Genomic DNA, 23,396 nt, shown 5'->3' with positions numbered 1-23,396 from the left:
GCATGCGGGAGGCCGGGTGGACGTACTGCCGAATTGCTCAACACGTGGGGCGTGAGGTCTCCACAGTACATCGATGTTGTCGCCAGTGGTCGGCGGAAGGTGCACGTGCCCGTTGACCTGGGACCGGACCGCAGCGACGCACGGATGCACGCCAAGACCGTAGGATCCTACGCAGTGCCGTAGGGGACCGCACCGCCACTTCCCAGCAAATTAGGGACACTGTTGCTCCTGGGGTATCGGCGAGGACCATTCGCAACCGTCTCCATGAAGCTGGGCTACGGTCCCGCACACCGTTAGGCCGTCTTCCGCTCACGCCCCAACATCGTGCAGCCCGCCTCCAGTGGTGTCGCGACAGGCGTGAATGGAGGGACGAATGGAGACGTGTCGTCTTCAGCGATGAGAGTCGCTTCTGCCTTGGTGCCAATGATGGTCGTATGTGTGTTTGGCGCCGTGCAGGTGAGCGCCACAATCAGGACTGCATACGACCGAGGCACACAGGGCCAACACCCGGCATCATGGTGTGGGGAGTGATCTCCTACACTGGCCGTACACCACTGGTGATCGTCGAGGGGACACTGAATAGTGCACGGTACATCCAAACCGTCATCGAACCCATCGTTCTACCATTCCTAGACCGGCAAGGGATCTTGCTGTTCCAACAGGACAATGCACGTCCGCATGTATCCCGTGCCACCCAACGTGCCCTAGAAAGTGTAAGTCAACTATCCTGGCCAGCAAGATCTCCGGATCTGTCCCCCATTGAGCATGTTTGGGACTGGATGAAGCGTCGTCTCACGCGGTCTGCACGTCCAGCATGAACGCTGGTCCAACTGAGGCGCCAGGTGGAAATGGCATGGCAAGCCGTTCCACAGGACTACATCCAGCATCTCTACGATCGTCTCCATGGGAGAATAGCAGCCTGCATTGCTGCGAAAGGTGGATATACACTGTACTAGTGCCGACATTGTGCATGCTCTGTTGCCTGTGTCTATGTGCCTGTGGTTCTGTCAGTGTGATCATGTGATGTATCTGACCCCAGGAATGTGTCAATAAAGTTTCCCCTTCCTGGGACAATGAATTCACGGTGTTCTTATTTCAATTTCCAGGAGTGTATAATATGCCTTCAAGTTCATTTCCTTTCTATGGTCCCTCTATGTACTCCTTTCGCCTTTCAGCTTTCCCTCCTTTGTTTAGTACTGGTTTTCCATCTGAGCTCTTGATATTCATACAGCTGCTTCTCTTTTCTTCAAAGGCCTCTTTAATTTTTCTGTAGGAAGTATCTATCTTTCCACTAGTGATATATGCTTCTATATCCATGCATCCTCTGGCCATTCTTTCTTAGTCATTTTGCACTTCCTGTGAATTTCATTTTTTAGATCTTTGTATTGCCTTTCACCTGCTTCATCAATTAAATTCAGTATCTCCTGTGATATCCAAGAATCTCTACTAGGCCATGTATTTTTACCTATTTCATTCTCTGCTGCCTTCAATATTTCACCTCTCGAAGCTACCCATTTGTCTTCTGCTGTATTCCTTTCTCTTGTTGTAGTCAGTCATTGCCTAAAGCTCCCTCTGAATCTCTCGACAACTTCTGTTTGTTTCAACTTATACAGGTCCCATGTCCTTAATTTCCTACCTCTTTGCAGTTTCTTCAGCTTTAAGCTGCAGTTACTAACCAATAAATTGTGGTCTGAGTCCACATCTGCCCCTGGAAATGTCTTGCAGTTTAAAATCTTATTTCGAAATCTGTGTACTATCATTATATAATCAATCTGAAACTTTCTGGGGTCCCTTCCATGTATACACTCTTCTTTCACTACACTTGAACCAACTGTTAGTGATGATTCTGTGCAGCTTTCTCCTTCATTCCTTTCCCCAGTCTGTATTCACCTACTTTTTTTTTCTCTCTTCCTTATCCTACTATTGAATACCAGCCCCAGCCACAATTAAATTTTCCTCTAACCAAACTATCTGAAAAACTTCTTTTACCTCATCATACATTCTTTCCATCTCTTCATCTTCTGCAGAGCTAGTTGACATATAAAATTGTACTATTATGGTGAATGTTGACTTTGTGTCCATCTTGGCTACAATAATCCATTCACAACACTGTTCATAGTAGCTTACCCACTTTCCTATTTTATTATTCATTATTAGACCTACTCCTGCATTACCACTATTTGATTTTTGTGTTTATTGCCCTGTTCTCACCTAACCAGAAGGCCTGTTCCTCATGCCATCAACCTTTGCTAATATCCACCATGTCTAACTTAAATTTTCTGGTCTACTTGCCCAGTTAAGGAATCTAACATCTTGTGCTCTGATCCATAGAATTCCAGTTTTGTTTATCCTGATGATGACATCCTCTGGAGTAGTCCCCACCCAGACATCCAAATGGGGGACTATTTTACCTCTCGAATATTTTACCCAAGAGGATTCTATCATCATTTAACCATACAGTAGAGCTGCATGCCCTCAGATCAAATTACAACTGTAGTTTCCCCTTGCCTTCAGCCATTTTCAGTACTGGTTGCGCACTTTTACTTGGCCCCTGAGTGGAAAATGGTGGGGGCAGAAGCTTGTGAACGACTCGTAACACATTGGGTGCTGAGAAAAGCCCCACCTCCTCCACTCAGAGCAGCCAGCTTTGGATTAATGCAGCCCAGAAGTGACACAAAAGTTGTGGGCAAATTGCCTTCAGCCTTTTTGCTCATTTTTGTAAATAATATTAATAATCGCTACACACAACACTCCACACTCCACATGGATCAACACAATATTGACAATGGTTAGATATTGTTACAATACACAGTACTGTTATGTAGCCAATGTTAGCAATGATTGTAACAGGGTGTGTACGACCCGGGAGATCCAGGAAAAACCCGGGAATTTTTTCATCCGGGAGAAAACCGGGAAAAACCCGGGAATTTTTTAGAATTCCGGGAATTTTTCATTGTTTTTGTTTGCAGTCAAATTTTTATAATTTTGACTGGTAAAAACCGATACTCTAACAAAGGATATTACTGTATCCCACTACTACAGAATAATACTGCAGCAATAAAACATGAATGAGAGAAAAAACGAAAATAAAACTTCAATTGCAAAGGAAATACGCCATATACAACGACAAAACATAGTGCTCATACAAGCGTCTGCCAACAGCAAAATGTGTCAAAGGCTTTATGAAGACTATGCAATGCTTCGTAACAACTTGTTGCCTCCGATGAGCGTGACGTCACAACTGTTTACATTATATTCATTTTAGCAGTAACGAGCGGGATCATGTGCATGTGCAGCTTAGTAGTACCTTCTCCCGCTTCAGGCTACAGAAATGTGACTGTTGGCTGTGTAAGCAGTCGCAGCAAGCAGCTAGATGCTACCGGGAAAAATTTTACTGGAGCGCCCAAGTTGCCAGATTCATGCGTGCGCAGCAGGCCCAGATCGAGGAGGAGGGGGCCGGGGGGGGGGGGGGGGGGCAAAATTATTCATATTCTTGAGGGAAGAGACCTTGTTTCACAAAGCGACTAGCATCCAGCACATGTTAGTCTATTCATTATTCATATGACTTTGAAATGCATTGCTGTCGGTTTTTTAAAATTTTTGAACGCATTCTAAGTTGATTTCTGAATGAATCGTAAGTTGATCTGTGAATGTGTGCATAGTGTACACGATGTCTCTGTCAGGGGAATCCTCGTCGCATGTAGAAACAAACTTTCCTACAGACAAAAGGAGCGATACAAGCTGAGCGGATTAAGGCCGAACGGACGAATGACAACCGCTGTCTAATTGTGTGGTTGATTGGGTTTGCGAATGATGAGGGTGTTATAATTACTTGCGACATCCATAGATTCAGACTACAGGAGTGGAAATAAACGAATAACAGGTAAGAAAGATTACGTATTACCTTCTCGGTGTATCCAAGAAAATGAAATTTTGACAGAAAATGTTTGGTCAGATCACTATACTAGTAAGGGCCAGTTTGTACAGTCCCCGGCTAGCAGCCGCGTTAAGTTCTATTCTGGAAGAAGCACAGAAAACACATTGTACAAACATGTAACAATGCCTGACTGGAGAATAATCGCAGGATAACTAAACCAGTGATTCCAGAGTTAGTGATGTTAAACTGCAAATAAGCTTTGACATTGGCAGGAATGGTTACAGAATTAGTGATGACAAGACTGTTTGTTAGAAAGAGGAAGGAGGAGAAACGGGTACATCACACAAATTATGGAACAATATGACGATTCCAAGTTTGTATAAAAATTTCATACTACTACTTTTTGATTTTGTTTTATCTAGCAGACAGTGCAAAATAGACGTAATCAGATCGGGAAACCACACCAGTCTTGGGTCCTATTTGTATTAACAGCTTTCTCAGTATTAGACAATGACATTTCAACTTTTCATGTAGCAAAACGTTTGAAGAACTTTGAGGTTATAGATTCTTTCGCAGAAAGGAAAGCACACCATGTAAAGCTGTAGCTCGATTAGAGAGCAGAATTCTAGGAGCTAAGGATTGAAGAAATGTGTATTGTCTTGCTTGTCTCATGTCTTTACTGGGTTTATGCATCCTATATTTAATTTTTTGTCACACAAAGCAGCAAGTTGTTAAGTGATAGGGAATAAAGAGTGCAAATTTTCTGAAGAGTTCTTTTTTTAAAAAAAAAAAGAGGGACAGGGTGTCCAACTAGCCAACTGTAAGCAGGAGAGGCACCACAGGACGTTTTAATTTCCACTGTTCTAAATATGATTTGATGGCATCCATTACAAAATATACATGTTTCAATTCCACAGAGCGAAGTACAGTGACGTGTGATAAAATAATGCTGTGTGACGAGGCGAGGCACTGCACTTTGGCACACTTACAACCAAATAACACGTGTTACATTTCCTCAAACACATGTTTTATGCATCAAACTCTTCAGAAAGACGTGCGCTACAAAATGAACATATTTTTGGAAATTCTTTCTTTCTTTCTCTGAGTTACAGTGGGGAAGTGGGTAGTCTCCACGTTACCCGTGTTTGCATTTAGTGATTTTGCTGTTTCCTCTTCATTTACTGCTCTCACGTCAAATGAAAACAAAACAGATTTCTGTGACTGGGAGCTATCAAGTGAATTAAAATACATTCACATAATTACGGAAGGCTAAAATGTGTTACTAGTTGCAGATTTTATTTTATTTCCACCTTTCTGACAGTCGAGCATTAATTGCCTTGCAGAACAATGAAGTCATTTTTGTCGGTTTGCTAAAGAAATTTTCTTTTATTAATCTTTTCCGCTGAGGCAGACAATATATTTGAAACAAAGTTTTTAATTCTACACACTGTTCGCTGCATTTCAAGTGCATGTTTTCAACTTCTAGCACGTATGGCATTATGCCATAATAAAGAACCAAACATGAGATAACACAGTACTGCTACTACTAGAAAATTTACATCCCAAAAACCACATTGAAAACTTAATAGCAGGTCGTGGCCTACTTCACTGGGAATCTGGAAATACGAATGTGTACTTTAAATGTGCACAGTTTAGTATGGGTCCCGAAATTCCGATGCTCTTGGAGTATCCTCTGATGTCTTGTTTCTTTTATGTCATGATGTAAGATCTTTTAATGCTTTACACGTACGAGCATACGGGCTCCCTATGACATCGTAGCTGCACAAGCGCGGTGACGCCTGTCATCTGGCGCTCTCTGGCAACTGCAGAAACGAACCTATTTCTAAGAGGTCGTGGGAAAATATTCAGAATGGTGGTTTGAAAAGCATTTTTCACTCTCATTTAAAAATCAAGTCTTCGATGACGAGCCATTTAGATGAATTTCGAGCCCAGAAGATCAGAAATTTATGTCATTATTAAAAAATTTACTGGCACATTTGTGTGATATATCTTAAATTGTAATACACACATAAAAGACCAGCATTATATGTGAAATCTTAGCTTCTCTTGCAGCGTATTAATCTTATAGACCAATATTTCATGTGAAAGCTTTGCGTTTTGTGTAGCAACACTATGTATATTAATTTAAACCATTAACTTTTTCTGTTTGTGTGTTCGCTCTACTTAAAGAGTGATGTTGCTATTGGCTGACTACATCACATGTCCTAAGCTCTGAATACCCTCTGTCATCGGCTGGTGAGATCACGTGACATGAGCTACGACTGGCTTACAAAAGCGCATCGCAATCTTGATTTCAATGCTTCGGAAAGTAACATGCGGTATTTGGTGGAATTCAAATTTATACTTTCGTAATAGGAAAATATGCAGTGTACATGTTGCTGCACATCAAAGATCTTTCCAAAACGCATTTTTTCCCTGTGTTTTCACCTGGGAGAAAGTGTATTGTTAACCGGGAAATCCAGGAGAAATCCGGGAATTTTTTTTCCTTGTCCACGTATACACCCTGTGTAAGCATTCCAGAGTGGCAAGAAGACAGCTGACTTCCACCGGTCACAGAAAGGCCAAGATAAAGTGTGCGACCAATACCAGCACAGTAAGGTCATGTTGGCTAGTGTTGCAAGGCCAGATCAGTCAGTCATCCTGACTGTTGCCCCTGCAACTACTGAAATGCTCTGTCCCTCTTCAGGAACCACATATTTTTCTGGCCTCTCAGCAGATGCCCCTTCACTGCCATTGCAAATATGGTACAACTATCTGTATCTTTCAGGCACACAATTCTACCTCAATACAGCAAGATCCATGGTTCGTCTGACGCATATTCTTTGCAGTAAGTGCTACATAATCAATCTGAAATTCCCCTAGTAGTGGATTAGGTGATCTTCAGATTTTCTTTTCTGGGTAGCTGTCTTGTAAACTTTGTAGACATAACACACAACACAGATGATGTGCAAAAGCTTGTTATAAATTCTCCACTCTTATTTGTCTGACAATGCGCTGGTTGAAGTCCTACTATTGCTCTGTATTTCTTCTCCATGCCAGCCTGTCCATTAAAATCAATTAGTAAGATTTTCACACAAGGTTTTAGGATCTGCTTTTAGTTTCCTCTAGTGTTTTCCAAAAGTCTTCTACTGTATGAGAAATTTTCTTGTTTTCACTGTTAGTGGGAGCATGAGCATTTATCAAGGTATATGTTTTGTACCTTGAGTTCACGGTAAGAACTAAGATTCTTTCACATGGGGATGAAAAATCTAGAACAGAATCTAAAATCATTTTCCCTACTGTAGTCTCAAATGCTCATAAATCACATTTGGTTTTTATGGATGATTTTATTTTTATTATTATTATTATTATTTTTATTATTATTATTATCTTTCCTTTCTCAGACGTTATGTCTGGTTAAAAATGGAAAGTGACGCGGACCTTGATCAAGCGTGACTTCCTTTTAATTGTACGGTATATGTTACATTGCATTTAGGAACTTTCGAGTAATTGAACATGTGTCAATAATTACAGATTTCTGTAGTTGTATATATACGTTTGGATGTAGCTGTATTGCGTTGATGTACTGGTGGATATTGTGTGGTATGACTCCTGTAGTTGATAGTATAATTGGTATAATGTCAACTTTATCCTGATGCCACATGTCCTTGACTTCCTCAGCCTGTTGGATGTATTTTTCAATTTTTTCTCCTGTTTTCTTCATCTGGCCATCTCATCCTCTGTCATTGTTTTCCTTCTAGGGTGGTTGCAGGAAGCATATCCTGCAAAACACCTCTATTTGGATTTAAATTATTTTCCGTGTGGCTAGCAGTGTTGTTACCATTGTGGACAGGCATATTTATATTATTATTATTATTATTAATAGTAGTAGTAGTTGTAGTAGTAGTATTGGTGGTGGTGGTGGTGGTGGTGGTGGTGGTGGTGGTGGTGGTGTTTCACAAAACCTTTTCTTTCCCCAGGTATATATCCTATCAATTGATATGTGCGTTGGTTGGGTGGGAAGTAGTATGTGCTGTACATTCTTTATCTAATTTAGTGCGTAGCAAACAATGTTGTGTAACTGACAGCCTATAAATGTTGAGTATTGATTTGAGTATCCCAATGATTTTTTTTTCGTGTGGCTAGGGCTGGGTGCAAGTCTTTTGATTTGACGCCACTTACTTGTTGATGGGGATGAAATGATGATGATTAGGACAACACAACACCCAATCCCTGAGTGGAGAAAATCTCAGACCCAGCCAGGAATCGAACCCGGGCCCTTAGGATTGACATTCTGTCGCGCTGACCACTCAGCTACCGGGCGCAGACATCCCAATGATAAAATAATTGTACATTTAATCTGAAGAATTACGATTTGATCACACTCACTATCTCATAGTTTTAAGTTTTCATTGTTTTCTTTAGTGAGCCCATGTGAAAACCAAAATATTTAGTTCAACAATACCATTGCTAGTTGCTTCTCTAGTTCTTGTAAATCTTGTGAAAATGCACTCATCACTAGGACTCACAATGTATAACATCATTGTAAATGTACAAAGCAAGTGATGGTTAGTAATATAGTGAACTTACCTTTACATTAAATTTTACATTATATAAATAGCATTGCATTGACCTGACTCTTGAGTTATGGGTAGGGGCCAAAAATGAGCCTTTATTTAATTGTAATACTGTATAATGATTTAAATCCATGAAATATTATTGTTTAGTCGTAATATGATTTATGTTGTTACCAAGTACATAACTACCTTTAAAAATTCATGTAAATATCCACTACAGTAGAGCTGAAAAAGATTAGCCGACAGTAAATTTCTTCACTCACTCTTAAAACCTAGCAAGTTACCAACTGTACCCATGTATCTGTACTATTGTTAAATTGGTGTAGTCTTTACAGAGATTGCTTTCAGTTTTAGTGAAGAAGATATACCAAGGTCGGTCTCTCTCTCTCTCTCTCTCTCTCTCTCTCTCTCTCTCTCTCTCTCTCTCTCTCTTTCCCCCTCCCCTCTCTCACTCTCCCTCCCTATCTGCCCCCCATCCCCCTCCTGGCTCTCCCTCCCTCCCTCTCTCTCTCTCTCTCTCTCTCTCTCTCTCTCTTTCTCTTTCTCTCTCTCCCTCCTTATGGTCAAGGTGTATTCCTTGTAGAATCCTTTAGTTGCATATCATTTACCTTGCAGGTAGAGGCCTGCTTCTCGCATACGCTCTTTTGACAAATGTTCAATTTTAGTGTGTGCATGTAGATTATTGACTTACTGTTAGAAAAAGTTTACATGATCTCTCATCAGCCAACAGATATTTTAATGCTGGGAAATTTTTTTGCATTTTCCTCTCTAGCATTAATGTAGCTGCCTTTAAACTTGTTAAAGTTATTGCAGAAACCAGGGAGTCTATTTTATACTGTATGAAACAACAGCTTAAAAATATCTGTTTGTGAAATACAATTATACAATGATCTGCGAGGTAGCAGGACTTCCATTTGTTAATGGCAGTTGATGCCAGTATATGCTATTGATAGTGTAGTTTCGGGTAATAGCATTGACAGTTCTAGAGAAAAGAAGTTACCAGAACATGAATGTGATCCACATTGTGTGTAAACAATCAATTCATTGTTACATATGTTTCTTGCTACTTGTAATAAGCAGGAACAGGCAGTAATTTCTAGAATGGTGAAGTATGAGAAAATTTGTAGAAGTTTTCTCAGACACACCCACAACGCAATTCGTCAAGTTTATCTGAATGTACAGTAAATAAAATACCGTATATATCTGAGAATATTAAAGGTGACTTGTAATCCGTAGTTACCTTCTATCAGGATGGAGATCACCTACCTTAGCCAATTAGAATATGAATGTTTGCAATTAATTTGCCTGCAGTGAGCACATTTTCTTGTTAACACATTCTTTGTATTAAATTTCTTGAACTGTTATTTGTGATCACGTAAAGGTGACTGTGGTATCAAGATAAGGCTACCCATTAATTACAGAGTAGAACTAGGGATGGTTTTGTAATAGTAACACTAAACATGCTGCAAGGAAGCTGGCAAGAAATGACTTGAGAACTACAGGACAGGTAGTGTTTGCACCATACATGTGTGGCATGGAAGCTTCATTAAAAAGTTACAAATTAAATTTTGTAGAGTTAGTTTGTCTTCACAATTATTTCAGTTTGTTTTTATTTTTCATTCTAACACGTTCATAAAAAGTTTTTCACATCGAATACGTCTCAGAACAGGCGTCGATGTAAATTCGAGGTGAGCGAGGAATGAAAGAACAACTTGTATGTAATTAAAAAATAACTGTGAATCTGTGAAATCAGAATTTACTGCTCGGTTATATTCAATACTGATTTGCTCCAATCCATTCAGTACTGATTTACTCCAACCCAAGCATTGTAACATGCTTATATCCTTCTTGTGCACGCTGTTCACAAGACGGTCAAGATGTCGCTGCTCAAGTTTTTCCCACTCTTCGAAAGTGGCTCTCCTGATGTCATCTAGATTGTGTGAAGTGTTCATGTGATGACACACCCCAAGTATCAACAGGTTCCAAGCATGCCCTGTCAGGTTCTTGTCAGCAGAAACCACAGGCCATTCCATTTGTTTAATTCGTGACTTTTTGTAGGAAGGTGTTCGTGAGGTAGTTGCGGTATGTTCCCGCATTATCATCTCGAAAGACCGACACGTTGTAGAAATGTCAGTTCCGAGGTTAGTCAATATGTTTGAAGATCACGTCCCCGAAGCTATGCGACTGCATATCTGACTCGTACATTATTATCTGGCCACCGTGTATGATGATCGAGCATCAGACAATAATTCCTGCTCTCACTGATGAAGAGAATTGACACCATTGTTCCTAGTTCCATTCCAGGTGTTCCCTCATCCACCTACTATGCAAAAGGTAAGGCGAGGGGGTTATTATTACTGTTGCTCATAACGTATGCCTAGAGGTTGTATTGATCACATGGGGATTACTGCATACTGTCCAAGTATACAAAGGCCTCCTAGTTGCCTCCAATCAGATATTACTCATTTGTGTTGCATTCCCTACAGGGTACCTATGAATCTTAATTTGTGGATAGTGTCCAATGTGTTTTTGACTATGGATGTCCACTGAAATGTAGATCTTCAAAGTTTTATGTCTCACAAAAGCAGTTGAATGTTCGAATGACACTGCTGTGAGAATTCCGATTTGGTGGGCAGCTTCCCATGCCGACATTGTGCACACTGTCTGTGCTTGAAGTCACTCTTTGAGGCATGTTGACAGGTTAAACCGTGTACACGAACCACATTGTCCCATTCACAGTCATGTAGCACCTTGGATATTTAAACTCAGTCACACAGGTAACTGTAAGTAGTGATTTCTTGTGGTCAAAAGAAAAAGAAACATTTCTCGTGTATGCTGTACGGCAACCTGAATAAATTGTATGAAATGCATACTGTTGTAATAAGACCCACCATAGATGCTTTTTTTGCATTTTATTTTCCGACAAGAAGATATTTAAAACAGCAGCACTCGTGGATCTTATTACAACAGTATGCATTTCGTGAAAGAGGATTCTGATTATAAAAAATGCAAACTATGCAAGTCATAGTGGAGGTGCAAAATCCGTTTTGAGAATTTTGTAGTGGGAGATGTCAACGAGGCATCGTGTATATTAAAGGACCCAACTCATCATCATCATCATTTTTTCCTTTTGCATATGTATAAAGGTTGTTGAATAGATTATTGTAGCAGATGTTATAGGTTGTTCTATACCTACTATGGCCAGATACAGTCTTAGGGATTTGAAATTAAACTATGGGTACATTGTGGTCCCATCTAAATGTCAAAAGAAATAGGCACAGGATTATATGAAAATTGAATGTATGCTATATTTTGTATTCAAATCAAATAATGGAAAGAGTAATGATAACAACCCACTGCATACCAGGGTTATTGAGCAGTTGGCAAGTACGTAAACAAGTTTGAAACTGTTGCTTCTCTCTCTCTCTCTCTCTCTCTCTCTCTCTCTCTCACACACACACACACACACACACACACACACACACCACACACACACACACACCCTCCCCCGCGTCTCTCTCTCTCTCTCTCTCTCACTCACTCCCCCCCCCCCCCCCTCCCACCCCACCGTGTGTGTGCGCGTGCATGCGTGTGTAAAATAAAACATGTATTTCTGTTAAGTCAGGGGAAGGAAATTGTGTAAAATCTTGGCAACAATTTCAGTTGTGTTTATGTGCTTGTCAGCCACTCTGTCCTGAACTATGTGGAGAGTGGTTACCTTTATTTTTATGTATTCTTCCCAGGACTTTTTTGCGTTTAAATCATATCATCAATAGAAAGCTAAATATAACAAAGCCTTTGAATGATGATACAGTCAGAATATTATTGAGTAAAGACATGTAGCTTACAGCTAGTGTCACTCTTATTATCATTTGTCTGTCACACTGTGCAGCGCAGAAATCATCTTTAGTATCATGCACTGATACAAAAGTAATTGTTTTATATTTTATTTCTTTCCATTGTCTTTATTTCAGCTGCTGAAGATGAAATATCCTTTGATCCAGATGACATCATTACAGGAATAGAAATGGTCAGTACTTCGCATCCTTAACTAAAGTTTTATCATGTGTACATTATTCAGTTTTAAATAATGGTCATTCTTTTCTCCATTGCAGATAGATGAAGGTTGGTGGAGAGGGTATTGTAGGGGACAGTATGGCTTGTTCCCTGCTAACTATGTCCAGTTGCAGTCATAGTGATGTGGGGCTATAGTTCCGTTGTGATCCCATCAAAAATTATATTGTACAGACTTTTATGAGAATGTGTTGACATCTTCATTCACACTGGGTATTGGATTTTATGCATACAGAGTAGAGGTATCTTGATTTTTTTTAAGTTGTTGTAGTATACATTTGTTCAGTATTTTAAACCCTTTACATTCTAAATTGCTAAGTAAAAGAGCAAATAAGTTTCAAGAAAACATATATTTATTTATTTATTATTTCTGATGTGTGTAAACTAGATACACCGTAATTTTTTACAGTATATCATTTGTTATCAATTCCGAATGATTTTACTAAGATTTTATACCTTTCATTTTTCACAGTTTTATTTTTTATTTTGAAGATTTATAATGAAAGAATGAATGAATGTGAACAAATAAGTATTACACTAAGAAGACTGTTTATACAACAATGGTTTATCATCTTGAATTAAAAAAAAAATTAGCTTGGTATATTCACTTCAAGGTGGTCACCTTTAAAATGTAAAGTAATATGAAACCAGCCTGAGAAATTCAATGAAGTTTTATTTGTAATAGGACCTTCAACCTATACAGAGTTTGATAAAAAAAATTATGGAATTTTTATTTTCACCGAAAACTCGAGTTTCGCAAAAGTGGCATAGAACTTCTTGGCACTTAGTGACTGTACAATCTTGTTGCAAGAACTCAAAGTGCTCTACACCATTGAGATTGAAGAACACAGTGTGCACAACCTTCAAATCCAGTTGAATTTGATGAGTTTTATCTTCATACACACACACACACGTTTCATCACCAGTAATGATTCTTTTGAGCAGTTCTGGATCATGATGAACTTCATTCATCATCTCCTAAACAGTGTTCAATTGGAATTGCTTTTTGTCAGAAGTGACGAGCTGCTGAATAAATTTTGCTACCATACATTTCATGCCTGATACCTGCAAAAACATTTTGCTTTATGTTAGCCAAATAATTTGCAAACTTTGTCATCAATAATCATTTTCTTCATTTTTTACATTATTTTTTGTTGTCTTCAGTGTGTTCATGGCCATTGTATAAACATTTTTACCAATTGTTTTATTCATAGAAGTTCCAGCAAAAACAACATTCAACATTTCCAATGTGGTGGTGCAATTTATATCATTCTTAATGCAAAATGTAAGCAAATTCTTCATTTCATATGTTAAAAATCACCAAGCATATCAAAGCACACACATCCTTTTCAGTGGCTAGCGACAAGGTAAGCTTCAGTGTCATATTAAATCAGGGGCAAGTACACCACCAGAAAATGTCACCATTGAACGTGTACAATCCCACACTTTCTTAATCAAAGTTTATAAACAAATGCTTAAAATTTCATTATAGTTGTGATTCTTATGATTTTAAAATCAGCAGAAATAAGTGTATTTTCTTTCTGCTTGCACCTGAAATAATAGTTTTTGCTTATCTCTGTTTTTAGAATCACAGGAAAGTCTTATAAAACACTGATATCTTTACAAATGGTGGCTTCCTTGCAGTGAACATTTACAAATTTCAGCTACATTTATGTTAACCATGTATATTTATGCAACACACTGATCTTCTTAGAGTTACTTGATAACTAATCATATACATCCTATCCTACCTGAAATGGAAGACAGACCTTACACTCCTCTGAATTACTAACATACGCATGAATGATTTTCCAAAAGTACATTGAAGATACAATCATTATATATGTAAGATATGGCAAGTACTTAATTGAAAAGAAAGTGATACTATCTGTCATTTTGAGTTGAGGTTACCTTTATTATCAGTACTTTAGGAAATGAGTTAGAAGATTTTAAGCAATTGTAACTTCAGATTAAACTGTTGCAAAAGAAACAGTAATCGTTTCTTTTTAGAACATAATTGGTAAAACCATTAAGGATGTTGTCTTACAGCCAAATAAGTTGGTATATTCAATTAGAGTAACTTGAAATGGCTATGTGCTACTTTGCACAATCATAAAGATGTTTTAATATTTTGAGTAAGTTGTTTACCATACATTGTCATATACAGTTATTGAATACGTTCTGTAACACATTTTACTTGTGGTGGAGCATAAGATACATATGTTCAGAAACAGTACTTAGAGAAGCTATTCTGTGGTGTTTAGAGACAGATTAGTGAATTTATGCTACTCAAACAATGGAAAGTCCAGGTTGGAATATCAACAATATTATGAAAAGGATAGATTGTTACTCACCATAAATATGACACGCTGAGTTGCAGACAGGGATGATGATGACTGACTGCACCGCAGCGTGTCACCTATACAGCGAGTAGCAATTCTGTCTTTTTCAAAATATTCTTAATAAATGCTAATGAAAGATAAGACTGTTCATAGTTGTAATGATATGCTTATATGCAAGTATACAAGTAAAGTTGCATAATTGAGTAGGAGAAATCTAAATTTTACACTGTATATGGTGGGGAAGGGGAGGCCATTAATAACGTGCAATTGAGAAACACAGCAAGAATTATTGCTTATGCTACTGCTGCCGTTATTGTTAATGGTAATAGTGGCAGTAGAGATTAAGCCTTTTTGTAATTATACAGGTATTAATTTTCATGTTCTTTCATCTCAATGTTACGACTTCAATTGATTGATTATTTACTTATGAAAAAAGGAAAAAAAACTTCTGCAGAGCATATCTTTCTTTTGCTATTTCCACTCTCGAGTCATTGTTTAACTTATTTATTGTGCTGCATTAAATATATTCACTTAAACACACATACATTCAAAATAATAACAGTGATTGGGATGAGCAAGATCATCGTAAATAAGGTTAAAACAACATGTGAGCAAGGGCAATGCGATCCTGTAATACGGAGCCTAGAATTGGTAACGAATTCTGAACGTAGACGGGTAAGAAAGAGGCAATCGGAGTCATGAAACAAACAGCCATAGTCAAAATCCAATAATTTCTGTTGGTCTCAGGTACAGTATGCACAATTACACTCATCTGATTGACACAAAGTGTAAACAAAGAAGTGACAGAGAGCAGCCATGTCAGCTGTTATATGCTAGCTGCAGGTCATCCCACTAATTTATATCTTTGTGTAAATCAGTGACTGACTGCAAGCTGCCATCCAGTATTCATGCCGAGGTTGTGAAACTGTATACATATGGAATAAAGCTCTTTAAATCACTCGGTATTCCTGAATATGAGCTTTGTGGAAAACAGTGTACGTGTGAATGAATGTAACTCTCTCAGCTTTGTGAGGCTGTGTAAGAAAGTGCTTGCTTATGGAGGAACTCTGGCTTATTGATTGATTTACTAGCTTGAATGGCTTTATGGGGAAAACATCCTTCTCAAACACAACTTTTAAACTGTTTTGAAAAGTGTTTAATACAGGCCGTAGACTTTGTATGGGAAGTGGTAGTGATAGTAACGATATGACTATGTATAACATTTATTTGCTTGACAACCATATAAGTGTATTTTCCTATTATATAACTTTTCCATGTTGAGAACTCAGTATACGAAAAAGAAGATTTTTACTTTCTGTATCCTATTGTATACAGGTGGATCTTGCATATGTTGGTCATGCTAGAGTTTTGAAACATACATAGTACTAGCGCTCACTGTGGATGTTTGAAATAGGAACAAGAAGATACACTACCATTCATGTCATGTAACCAAAGTCTCATAAGTCTTCCAATGATTGGTATTTAATTGGAAGCCTGAAGAGTGGTAGAGTAAGAGAATTGGATCATTGTAAATGTGCCTCCCCCTGTCCCATCTTTGTGTATTTTCCATAATATAGCATAGTTTCTTCAGGCATAGCATGATTATCATTTTTTAAATCCATGACACAACTGACATTGCTGCATGAAACATTTAACAGCCTTCAAACACACTGAAAATTAAAGAAGAAATAGATAACTGTCTATCAAGGGGGTTGCATGACTCCAGATGTATTTCTGTAAATGTCAGAAATTATTTTCATTGACCTGTAATCAAAGAGTTTGTAACATTCTTATGTAAATGGTTTTTGTAACATTTTGTTCTTGGTGCTGTTACTGTCTTTTTTATGTAGATGTCATTATTGCAAAAGCTTTGTTGCTCAAGATTGAAATTGTAAGCCTTACTAATAAATCCAAACTGTTCATTTTAGAGAAAGTTGTTTAGATTTCCCTAGTCTTTATAATGTAATTATTATTCATTTTAATGTATTTCTGTGATTAATATGTCATTAAATATTGCCAAATGCTGTGCACCTGCACCTTATGCATTGAATTGTTATTGACAGTTTATTATAGAATTCTTGCATTCTTTCAAAGTAGTTTGAGGTGCCCACTTTTTTTAACTCAATTTCCTCATAATTGTATGTTTCATGTAATGTGAGTACGTGTGTGATCTAATGCTTACCTGATATGTCATCTCCCTTGTATGTGTAGATGGTGAATACCTACACGTACAGATTTCAGGTGTTAATAGTCCTTTGGCAGTTTAGTTATTCGAATTTCAGTGCCAATGACATTTTCCCCAGAACTGCACAGCGTGTTGGCCAACATACTGATTAAATTTAATGTGTGTAGAATAAAAAAGTAGAGAGTTGTGCTGTTTACTGAAATCAGTATCGCACACTCCATCATCCATTTCACAAGTTTCATAATTCCAGCATTCTGAAGTTTATTTTTATGAAATTTTATTCATTTATTGTTAACTATTTTCATCACTTTCTAATAATTTTGTTTTGGGCAAATTTTTTATATCATAGATTGTAAAAGTTATTGTCTACCTGCAGTGAATGACCCTGAAAACTTTTAGGAACCAGCAATTATGTATGAAGAGAACAGAAACAACACTATATGTTAATAGTAGTGAGACATGGATTATTAGAGTGAAGTCTACTTTCAGACTTTCTGCTAATGTAAAATAACTGAAATATGTCTCAACACTGCAGAACCCATATGGTAGTTGTTAACGGTTAACAACATAAATGCTGCTTATTCCAGTAAGTGTTTTCAAGCTCAATTACAGTTTAAATATTTTCAGACTGAATATCTTTGTATAACAGTTGTTGGTACAATGTTGTGACATTTTTTGCTTTAATAGCATTGTTGGCCTTAAAACAATATTTGTAATCTAAACATGAATATAATAAAATTAATTTCATATATTTTATACATAAAATAATTGTGCTGGTTTTGTTCATATATCACCTCTACTTATTATTCAGAATAGTTTCTTGGGTATCATACCCACCCATCCTAAAAAAGGGGGGAGGGTAGTGTTTAAAATCTGTTGAACAGGGATAGTGTGTGTTTCTCTGCACTTCATCTGATGACTGGGCCATGAGTATTATGCATCATAGCAGTGACTGTTGCTGGAATGTATAAGACCAGAGATTATTTGAAAAACAATTATATCTACTGTGTTAATCTTTATTATTATACAAGCTAGTCAGAATTTATATAGATATAATTGATCCATTTAGTTATCTGTGAATATTGGACAACTGTAAACAAAGCACACTGGACCAGAATTGGAAGGAAGTGCAGAATGATGAACTGAAGACAAGCTGAAACTTGTACATCTCAGAGATGATACATTTTGAACTTATTCAGGTGGTTATGTCAGTTTCCACTGTTAATGTTTTGATGATCTCAGAACTGTCCTTAATCACCAGTCATTCTTCTGCATTGTACCAGAGCTTCCCAGATATGACCTTGGCTTAGGCAGCACAGTAAATCCCAATACTTATTCAGTTTTCATACAGTTACATCTCAGTGTTGCTCAGTTTTGGAGCTTTGAAGTTTTGTTTGCCAATATACCAAGATGAGTACAATGCTACTGTCTATCTATCTATCTATCTCTATCAGTGCACGTGCATGCAGGTGTGTGTGTGGGTAGGGGGGGGGGGGGGGGGAGTTTGTGTGTGGAGCATGCTGTTTTAACTGAAGAATCAGTTATAATAAAAACAAAATTTTCAAGAAATAAGTAATGTCTTGAAATTTTGAAGAACTGCAATTTTTTTACAGCCTTGATGTTTTTAGTTCCCTGACAAGCTGGAAAATGAATATTGTTTGTAAGAAGTGTTTGATTTGGTTATTTCATTGGTTACACAAAGAGGAATAAGGAACATTAGCAACATTTGTCAAAGGCATTGTTATTTCAGAAAATTAAAGCACTTGCAAGGAAGCATATGAATGATGTGAAACTTATATGAAATTTAAAGGAAGTGGCAAGTAAATACCAGGCATTCTCACAAGGGGTGTGTAAATAGGAGATTGTAGACAATCATCATTCATTATATACTTTTTCCTGCCAATAGTAAATTATTGATGAAAGACCATTATGTGTCATATCTGCCAAAGTGTCTCACAGACTTTCAATATTTAATCTCAGTCAATGTAGATTTTCATATAGTAAAAGGCAGCCAGTTTGTAATAGTATGATATTGTGACAAGCTGTGCTGCATGCAATATGGGGTCGCGGTTAGCATCACTGTCTGCATGCTGTGGGTCACCAGTTCAGATCTGATCACCAGCAAAGATTTATTATTCATCTTTTCTAGAAAGTTCTCGAAGTTTATTATGTTTGTAATGTTTATATATCCTGGAATATTAGATGTATGTATAAACTGTAGCATTCTCCATCCAGGAGGCAGTGCTGTTCTATCTGTATGTTAGTGTCAGTAATAAATGTACTTTCAGTGCTAAGTGTTCTACTTCATCGATGACCCTACTTTCAGATTTTGACTTGATTGTGGTTTTGACCAGACAGTATTATACCAGTTTTCGCCAAATGTAAGAGAGTCGAGAGGCACTTATGCTTTTGTTTAGTTAATGTTCGTAGTGCTGGTGTCAACTGAGATACTGAAGTAAGTACATTTTTCTAAATGGAATTGTATACTTTTTACAACTGCACTCGATAGCTCTTGAGAAGACAATTACAATGATATAGCATTTGTTAATGTTGACATTGAAACCTATCATAAAAAAATTTGAGAAATATCCCAGAATGTGAGAGCAAAGGGGCCAGAAACAGCATTTGCTGTGCAAACACTGGCAAGCAGGTGTCTCGGAGCAGATTGTGTAATTGTATACTGTAAGGTAGGTCTGTGCTACGAGCATAAAGCTTAGATGCAGGTTCACCTACAAATGTTGTATATGGAAATACGGCACAGGCTAGAATCTAGCGAATCACAAAGGGATTAGGAAAACTATTTCACATTTGTGTATCCTCCCAGATTTACGTGAGCTGAAAGATAGAAATCTACTGTTCATTCCTCAAAAATAAAGGCCTCTTATACACTGCAGAAAGTAACTACTGTATTAAATATCTAAATGTTAGCAGGAAGATTTGACCTATCTTATCCTGTATGTGGCCTTGTGCTTCTTACGTAAACAGACAGCTGTCGGACAACTGTCTCTACCTACACTGCTCTAAACTATATCTTATAGGATACATTCATTAAAATAATCATTTTATTAAACATACTTTGGTGACCACTTGTACACCACAAAATAAATATTCTTTTTAATGAAATGTCATTTCATACAGAACGTAAGCACATAATGACAATGTTACCTGCTACATTGAATACACAGTGTCAATTTATGTAACATTGCAATCCAATTTCATACACAGGTAAATGAAATAAACAATTTACTAACAATGATTTGGTAACCACCCCAATCTCACAACATAAGTTTTGTCTTAAAAAAAAAAAAAAACAACTTTATCCATTACTTAAGAATGTGTTCAAACTGTTGACCATGGACTGAAAGGCACATTTGCAATCGCCATTCGAAAAAACAATGAACATATGTAATTACAGTGGATGATATCGTAGAGCATGCACAGGTGATTGGATGACATACATTGTGTGGCGTAGTTGGGGATTCATCATAGATAGCATTCACGAGTGTTTTCCAAAAATAGAAAGAGAAAAGAAATCGAGAGGAGTCAAATTGGGTGACCTTCCAGGCCATTTGACAACAGAATTTCATCCTATCCGATGTCCAGGAAAGTTCACATTCAGTATTTGCGTTGCAATACGGGACGAGTGAAATGGACAACTGTCATGTTGCAGCCACATACTCTGTTGAATATCCAGTGGCACCTCTTCTAGGAGAACCAGCAGAATGTTTGCCATAAAGTGTGTATACCCATGTCAATTTAGAATGCCTGAGATACAGTAAGGACCAACAATGTAATTTCCTATGATGCCGCACCATACTTCTATGTTCCACAGCCATTGATGTTGCATCTGACAAAGCTAATGTGGATTTTAGGCTGCCCATTAGAGCATGTTATGCAAATTTACATTAGCGTAGTTAGTAATTGTTGCTTCATCGGTAAAGAGCACATGTTGGAAAAATGTAGGGTCATCTCTCAGTTGCGAAATGGCAAACAGAAAATTCTGTACGACGTTCAACATCACAAATCGTAGTTATCGAGTGCCCGATGTAGTGACGGATGACAGGAATGGAGATTCTGTCGATTCAGGATGTGAATGACACTCATTTGGCTGATTCCACATTCTTTGGCACTATGTCTCGTACCACTGTGCAGATTCATTAGCATTGTAGCCAGAACAGCTTCTTTGTGTTCTCTGTCAATTGCAGTCGTCTTTTTGTTCTGCCTTTGCCGTTCGAGCAGCCTGTCCACAGTAACATTTTAATAATGCGTGCAATTGCCTGGTGCGTCGGACATTGGCCATCTAGGTAGATAACCTTATACTGCTGTACTATTTTTATTGCATTTATTTTACATTCACCATACAAAAATAGCATATCCAACTTCTCTTCATTGGTGTACACGTCTCCACACAACGAATGTCGAAGCAGAAATGAGTGACCTGCTGTACTGAAAAGTAAACGGGCAAATATGTTGACATTCTGACACAGCGTAGCACAAGAGTTCTGCTTGGCTGCGTTTGCACCACTAATGCCAATTCCGGCCACCGTGCTGTCAAACTCTGGGACTTATTTTTTACAACAGATTTCAGTGTCAACATTAACAAATGTTAGATCACTGTAATTGTCTTCTCAAGAGCTATCGAATGTGTGTGTGTGTGTGTGTGTGTGTGTGTGTGTGTGTGTTGTTGTTGTTGTTGTTGTTGTTGAGATTCTCACAGTTTAATTGATGACTAAGTGATTCGCAAGTGTACAGCTTGTTATCAGTCTCCAATGGGCACAATATTTCAGCAAACTGCCTTGTTGCCATTATCAATAATGCTCATGAGCATGGTTAATCAGTGCACAAGATAATGGCAATGTGGTAATTTGCCAAAGTTTGGACTCGGGGATCCGACCGTTCGTGTGTGAATTATTATGTCACTGCTTGTCATGTGTAAAGAGCACCAATAAGGCAGTGAATTTGGCAGAACATGAGTGCACATGGAGGTAAAGCCTCCATCTGTTTAAGCACACAGTCCTCTTGAGAATAATAAATTCTGCTGTAGACAGCCTTGTAAAGAGAATTCCCAGATCTCCACACACACAGTTGCAACATCATTGCTACTGAGAACAACAACTGTCAACAGTATTCTTCATTGAAGATGTCACTGCAGCAACATCCGTGAACACTGGACCAATGAAGGAGCGGAAGACGTGTGGTAAATGAGTGGATGCCTGTAACAACTTCTGCATTACTGTGCAGATGTTAGAAAGTTTTTTCCCCAAAGTAGGGACTCTTGATTAAACATGTTGGCCCCACATAAATTTAACGTGAATGAGAAATCAAAGTGGGGCAACTTCCTTCTGGAAATAAAGCAGGAGCATATTCTACCGTGGTAGTAAGTACAGTGATACTCGTGCTCTCTTTTGATGGGAATGACCCATTTCTCCTGAGATGGCACAGTGGTAAGACACTGGATTTGCATTCAGAAGAAGTGGGATTCTAATCTCCATTTGGTCATCCTGATTCAGGTTTCCTGTAATTTTCCTAAACTGATTAAGGGAAAAGCTGGGATGATTCCTTTGAAATGGACAGTTTATTTCCTTTTCCAGCCTTGCTCCACTTCATCTCCTTGCATCAACAGGCTGCTACATTCTAATCTTTCTTTTTTACTTTTCTGATTTTACTTGAAATTAGGTGTACTAACATTCTGAACATGTGTCACACACACACACACACACACACACACACAAGCGCGCGCGTGCGCAAACAGCCATCAGGTGTTGATAACACAGTATGTTGTTTGTTGAGACAATTTCGTTACATGATGACATCCACCTGCATTTTGTTTTTCACCACTGTGGTTGAATAGGACATTGCTGAAGACAGGATCCAGAACCAATTTCAGATGCTCTTCATGCAGGTCTTATGGATACTTTTGTATGGCAGATTTAAGTGCGGGCTATTTTGATATATGGTTGCCCGAGATACCAGTAGAGGTTGGGCGTAGCAAACAATTGCACTGTAGTCGTAACTAAATGCTTTGTGTACTCCACTTTGCTTTGTTTTGTGTGTTGTTCTTTGTTTCCTTTTCTTATTTTGAAATGAGTGAAGAGACTAGTGCTGGTCCATCCCGGGGTTCAAATATGACTCGCACATCACCAGAAGGGATCAGTGATCCATTTGATTATTATGTTAGTTCTGCTTTCGCAGAAGCACAGGACGTGGATGTAGGCAGCCAGCCTTGTTAGAGGGAGGCAGGGCTTGTTCCCCCACACCACTCCTCTCATCTTGGACTGTCTTAAGTTTTATTTGTTTACACAATCAGCAAACTGCCAAGATACAGTATCCACATATTATCT

General features: G+C 38.1%; 1 protein-coding gene across 1 annotated transcript in view; it reads left to right on the top strand.

Moving 5' to 3' along the window:
* Nucleotides 1-16,803, top strand: part of LOC126469660 (src substrate cortactin) — a 160,505-nt gene extending 143,702 nt beyond the window's left edge. The window contains exons 11-12 of the mRNA XM_050096796.1: nucleotides 12,429-12,484; nucleotides 12,570-16,803. Of these exons, the coding sequence (XP_049952753.1) occupies nucleotides 12,429-12,484; nucleotides 12,570-12,650 (137 nt within the window). The 3' untranslated portion in view covers nucleotides 12,651-16,803. The remainder of the gene's footprint in view (nucleotides 1-12,428; nucleotides 12,485-12,569) is intronic.
* Nucleotides 16,804-23,396: the final 6,593 nt, after the last annotated feature.

The sequence above is a fragment of the Schistocerca serialis genome, chromosome 3 (assembly GCF_023864345.2).
Source record: "Schistocerca serialis cubense isolate TAMUIC-IGC-003099 chromosome 3, iqSchSeri2.2, whole genome shotgun sequence".
In the NCBI taxonomy this organism is placed as follows: Eukaryota; Metazoa; Arthropoda; class Insecta; order Orthoptera; family Acrididae; genus Schistocerca; species Schistocerca serialis.
The sequence above is the reverse complement of the archived record's forward strand: the minus strand, read 5'-3'. Positions and strand labels throughout refer to the sequence as shown.